This window comes from Triticum urartu, chromosome 7, assembly GCF_003073215.2.
Source record: "Triticum urartu cultivar G1812 chromosome 7, Tu2.1, whole genome shotgun sequence".
Classification (NCBI taxonomy): Eukaryota; Viridiplantae; Streptophyta; class Magnoliopsida; order Poales; family Poaceae; genus Triticum; species Triticum urartu.
Genome location: NC_053028.1, coordinates 89,015,607 through 89,021,606, shown reverse-complemented (window position 1 = coordinate 89,021,606; position 6,000 = coordinate 89,015,607). Strand labels below are relative to the sequence as shown.

Here is a 6,000-nt window from a genome sequence, read left to right as displayed (position 1 = left end):
AGGAAAGCAGAATCCAGAATTCGGCGGACCACTCGAGAAGGTAAAAGATCACCGGGACTTATTTGTGGAGTTCAAGGAATCGGAAGCAACTAAGGAACGGTCGAGGAAAAACAAGATAAATGTTGAGAAAAAAAGTTTCACCATGTTCTGGGGCTAGGTGGCTACAAGACTGGCCGGCCTAAGTGGGATGAATCTGAGGAAAAGATGATTGATGCAGGGGTCACTCCAAAAACATTGGGTTGGCCCGACAGGTGCAGGACTTGGTTTTATGCGCATGGGGGAAAGTTGGACACACATGGGAGGTTATTGAGCAGGCAAGTCTTAAAGAAGAATCAGACGCTTTACTTGTTGCAATAGAAGAGGCTCGAACGGGGGGTTCCAGCCCGAGAGAGAGAGAGAACAACGAGCTTACACGCGCCCTCAAGAATCCTGAACACCCGGGACGAACACGAGGCAAAGGCGTTGTTCCGTGGGTTGAGGAGTTTGCGGAGTGGAACACCACTTACAGAAGCCGTGCGAGAAAGAAGAAGCGGGAAGAAGAGAAGAAGAAGAAGCAGGATGCAGACCGGTTTCAACAGGTACAATCAAAGCACGCGGAGTTGGAACGCGCTTTCATGCAGTAGCAGGAGCAGATCGACACGCTTAGCCTGGAAAGGGCGTCTCAGCGGCAACAGCAAGCAGATCCAGCATTGGATAGCACCATCCCATCTATGCCGAAAAGCAGCGTGGGTTCCACGGGGGTCCGGCCGATGATGCACTGCTGGCTCGCTACCCTGTGGATGATATCAATGAGACGACAACTTGTGAGCTACACATGAAAATGAAGAACATATCCATGAAGGTAGCGGTCAGCTATGCTTTACCAAATCCCCCTAAAGCAACCTTCCATGGCAATCTGATTCTAGCTGGCTATGCTCGGGTCGGGGTGGATGAAGTGATGTCGGCATATGACTCACTAGAGCTTGACTTTCCTGGGGGGTGAAGCGGAGCAGACATTGGGAGAAGTCATGCGTGGTCTCTGCGTATGGATAACGGAATGCATCGTCTTTCCAAGGCCACCGACTCCTCCTCCAAGTCCGCCGCGTCAGCCGACTCCGAATCCAAGTCCGTCGTGTCAGCCGATTCCTCCTCCAAGTCTGCCGTGTAAGCCGACTCCTCCTCCAAGTCCGCCGCGTCAGCCGACTCCAGCCCACCCCGCGACGACGCCCATTGCGTGTCCGCCATATCAATCTCTGCTGCGTGAGCAGACTCCAAAGCGGAAGAGAGCACCAAGGAAGCCTCCTGCCAAAAAGAAGTTGGCTTACGACATGACTGTCGAGGAAAACAATGCCCATGTGGCTGCCGAAGTGAAGGCCCATTTTGCACCGAAACCGCCCCCGCCGCCAAAGGAGGAAATATCTGATAAAGTCATACAACACTTTATGGATCTTGCTAAACTGGCTGTGGTGAGAAGGCAATCAGACTATGAACGCTCTATTAGCAAGTCATATCATGCACAAAAAGATAAGGAGTTGAGCCTTACAAGTAGTAATAAAAGCAGGAAAACTATTCCCCAACTCGGAGAACAGGCAGTGCAATCGACCCCCCTGCTCAAGGTGAGTACCGATTTGGCGGTAACCGACGACGCTGTTAGACAGATGGCTAGAGAGGCCGGTATCACTGTTGAACAACTCCTAGGCACCGAGGCCCTTCCCACGAGTCCGAAAGATCTATGGAAATATGTCCCGGGAACCCTGTGGTCAGGCCTGAGGAGGTCCCACTTCTATCAACGCAAATGCGCAGATTGCATGACTGGTACCTGAGAGAAGGTCGGGCGAGAGAGCCTCATGGTGAAAGTCAAGCCAGAGCATTTCTTTAATGAAAAAGATCTGTGGATTGACTTTCCAGAACTTTTTTTTGTTATTCAATCAAGACGCACTCGAGAAATCCCTCGTCAATTGGTATTGTCTGTAAGTGATTTCTTTCTGTAATTTAAGTCTCTAGCTCAGCTCGTTCATTGTGCGTAATTATCCTCACTATACTCTTTTGTATGGTATTATGCAGAATGAAGATTTTGAAATGAACCGAGATGGAGTCTATGGCATTTGGTTCATTGACCCAAATATCGTTTATGAAGATGTGTTAAAAAAGTACCCAGACGACACAGAGAAAAACTTGTTGCAGTTTCTGAAGGAACTACATGCCAAAACAGAAATAGTACTTCCTTACAACTTCAGGTGAGTGTTACTGTCTTGTACTATAAATTCTATTTTGCTTACTCAATGTTAAGTGTAGTTGATGAGTTATACATGCCCGCGTATACAAACGTGTGCGCAGTTTTCACTGGATCCTGCTAATCATTAGAGTTGACGCGGGAAAAGTTGAAGTACCGGACTCACTAAGTAAAGACCTTGAAACATACAGAAGCCTGTATTTGATACTCGACAGGTAATTTCAATCAATATCGCACTATATCGGCCTCTTTAGTTCATTTCCTGATATCAAGTAATTAATAATAACTCTTTTATTCTTTTTTTGTTAGGCAGGGTTTTACAAAGGTTCACCAACGAGATGATCGGTGCATGGGAACCAAAGTTGAAATGGGTGTGACCCATGGTAATTAAGTAGTACTAGCTACGTCCGTGCATCTCTTTAATTCTAGTTTCAATATCATTATGTATCTGATTGAATTCTATTCTCGTAAAGTGCATGAGGCAGGCATCGGGAAATAATTTATGTGCATACTACGTTTGCGAGAACATTCGCATTATGACGTCCGAAAGGAGCAAATCTAGAAGACAACTTTGGGTATGTTTGCCAGAACATCAATCACAATTTTCATATCATGATCTAATATATATACACACAACTAATATATTCATATTGATCTCCTTCTTCAAAGATGCAAGAGATGAGGGATAAGCTCATACCACAGAACCACATGCGAGCACTTCAAGAGAAAATTGCGGGATATTTGCTTGAGCAGGTCATAGCACCCGACGGAGAATGCCATTTCACCTAATGCCTGCATGTAATAATCTGCAAATTTATGAGAATATATGTGTATGTGTGTGTGCGTGCGCGTTCGCGCATGGTTGTACGAGAAATTCTATGATATATGATTGGTTCTATACGAGAAAGTCTATTATATATGCATAACATGTAGTAGCGTCAAATATGTTTAAAATGAAAAAGAATTAAATGAAAAACATAAAATTAAAAGAAAAAATAAACCATAAACCTAAACCTCTAAATCTTTAGTCCCGGTTGATGTTATCAACCGGGACCCCAAACCCGGCGCGTGCTACCGGCCATGTGGAAGGGATTTAGTCCCGGTTCGTGGTCAACCGGGGCTAAAGGGTGAAGGCTAAAGGCCTTTACGAACCAGGACTAATGACCGATCCTCTCCTAATGTGTATTTCCTCCTACTCCCTTTACCTTTTCTTGTCCCTCTCTTTCACATAAACAAAATTGCAATGTAAGCGGGATATAAGCTCACTATTGTACTTGCTTTTAGGGTTGAGGGTTTAGGTACTCGTATTTTTTGAACTGGCTACTAGCTTAATGTCAGACCCATATACTCACTCCGTCTGAAAATACTTGTCGAAGAAATTGACCTATCTAAACGTATTTTAATTCCAAATACATCTATTTTTATTCATCTATTCGACGAGTGTTTTCGAAGGGAGGAGTATCTTATTACCGTACATAAAGTAAGTGTAAGTGCCCCTAAGAAAAAGTAAAGTAGTGTAGCCACCATGCTCCACGGCACACGCGTCACACACACATAAGCCCACCGCGCATGCATGCATGCAGCGAACCGTTGGATCAAAGCTGCTCGATCAGACGAGCTTCACCCTGTCGATGGCCCGCTCCCCACGCGCCAAGCTCTCCAGCAGCTCCCTGACGTAGTCGCCGCTCTTCTTGGTCTTCCCGTACCGCCTGGGCCTCTCCTCGCTCACCAGCTCCGGCGCCGGCTCCACCTCCCGCTCCGGGTCCACCGTGTAGAACGTCGCCACCGACACCCGCCCCCTCTCCGCGCCCGCCACCACCCTGTGCACCGGGCTCCTCAGCACCCCGTTACTCACCACCTCCACCACGTCCCCGAGGTTCACCACCAGCGCGCCAGGCACCACGGGCACGTCGTGCCACTCGCCGCCGCCTCCGCCGTCAACGTCACGGCGCACCTGGAGCCCGGCGGTCTCGGCGAGGAGGACGGTGAGCACGCCGCCGTCGGAGTGGGGCCTGAACCCGAGCACTTGGTCGGGGCGCGGGCACGGGGGGTAGCAGTTGAGCCGGACGTAGGTCACGGCCTTCTCGTCCAGCATGTCGGCAAGGCGCCCCTCGTCGGGGAGCCCCGCCGCGCGGGCCGCCTCCCGGAGCACGGCGTCGGCGAGCTCCCTGCACCGCGCGGAGTACCGGTGCAGGACGTCCCGGAACGAGGGGGGCCGCGTCGGCCAGAGGTCGTGGAGGCGCCGCGACTCCGGCGGGTCCACGACGAGGTAGAACCGGTCGCACCAGTCCAGGACCTGCGTCTCCGACAGGACCATGTCGCCGCCGTACCCCTCGATCCTGTACTCTTTCTTGTCGCCGACTAGGTTGGTGTACTTCTGCTTCTCTTCCAGCGGGAGGTTGAAGAAATCCCTCGTCACCGCCAGCATCTCGCCCAGGAGCGCCGGCTCGATCCCGTGCCCGACGGCCTGCAGAAATCCAGAAATTAATGGACGTCGATCAGACCATCGATTAGCTGACGATGAAAGTAAAAAGGTGCAAGAAGAAGAAGCAGAGGATGCAGAGGAAGGTGGTGCTGGGTTTCTTGCCAGGAAGAGGCCCCATGTCTGGAGGGCGGACCGAAGCTTGGCCGCCTCGTCGGCGTCGCCGGAGGAGACGCGGCCGAGGTCGACGAGGGGGATAGGGTCCGTGACGTCGCCGCCAGCGCCGGCGAGGGCGGGACGGTCATGGTCGCGGACCGCGTACCGGCTCGGCGGCTCCTCCGCTCCGGCCGCCGCCAACTCCTGTACGTTGGGTGGGATCTTCCACTGCTGGTCGTCAGCCATTGCTGATTCTTCCCTCCTCACTGTGGTCGATGGTTGTTGTCAATGATCGATGGCAACATGCAGTAGAGTACAGCAGCTATTTATAGGACGCGTCTAGCGGGCGGCTGGGCGCCCGCTAGCGCTCCTCGGCGGCCTGTTTCCTTTTCAAATAGTGTACGTAATCATTTTTGTGATTAAAAAGGACATTGCTAGTTAATTATCCCTACGTATTCTCTTCTCACGTGATGGATGCCTGTATGCCGCTGCATTAATGTTTCTTATATGGGAATGTCTAGAGCACATCTAGATGTGCCCTACTTATTGCACATCTAAATGAGTGAATCAAGTATGAAGAGGAAAAAGAAAAGAAAAAAAAAATATCCACACGAATCTTAACGTAAGATCAATGATATAGGACTTAGATGTGCAATACTTATGGCACATCTAAATATGCTTTAGCAAAACCGTTCTTTCATCCTTTGTGCATTAATTTTTTGTTTTTAAAATTATAAAAGACATATCTTTTAAACCGCGTGTCAAAATTCAGATCTGTTTTCACCGTTGAAACCCTCGCGACGTCCTCTTCAAAAGTAGATCCCCCATAGGGATATTTCGATGAAGTAGTCTTCCTGCCAACTAAACATCAATGTGTGTGTAACTAGACTACATTGTCGCGCCAACTGAGCATATGTGTGTGCAAGTAGTCTTCCTGTCAATTAAACATCAATGTTTGTGCAACTAGACTACATTGCCACGTCAATTGCACATATGTGTGCAACTAGTGTCCTGCCAACTAAACATCAACGTGTGTGCAACTGGACTACATTACAAGCCAACTGATCATATGTGTGTGTGCAACTAGTCTTTCTGCCAACTAAACATCAATGTGTGTGCAACTAGACTACATTCCAAGTCAACTAAACATTAATGTGTGTGCAACTAGACTACATTACAAATCAACTAAACATTAATGTGCGTGCAACTA

At 49.1% G+C, this 6,000-nt stretch overlaps 1 protein-coding gene across 1 annotated transcript; it reads right to left on the bottom strand.

The window, feature by feature from the left end:
- Positions 1-3,655: 3,655 nt before the first annotated feature.
- LOC125523705 (protein SRG1-like) lies at positions 3,656-5,078 on the bottom strand. Its single transcript, XM_048688771.1, has 2 exons — positions 4,800-5,078; positions 3,656-4,679 (listed from the first exon to the last, which is right to left on the bottom strand). The coding sequence occupies exons 1-2, from the start codon at positions 5,034-5,036 to the stop codon at positions 3,822-3,824; spliced, it is 1,095 nt and encodes a 364-aa protein (XP_048544728.1). The 5' UTR covers positions 5,037-5,078; the 3' UTR covers positions 3,656-3,821.
- Positions 5,079-6,000: the final 922 nt, after the last annotated feature.

Bases quoted from the DNA above. Each gene is read 5' to 3' on its own strand.
- LOC125523705 (XM_048688771.1), bottom strand. From the start codon at position 5,036: ATGGCTGACGACCAGCAGTGGAAGATCCCACCCAACGTACAGGAGTTG. The intron at 4,680-4,799 runs GCAAGAAACCCA...GGATTTCTGCAG, and splicing joins AGACATGGGGCCTCTTCCTG to GCCGTCGGGCACGGGATCGA.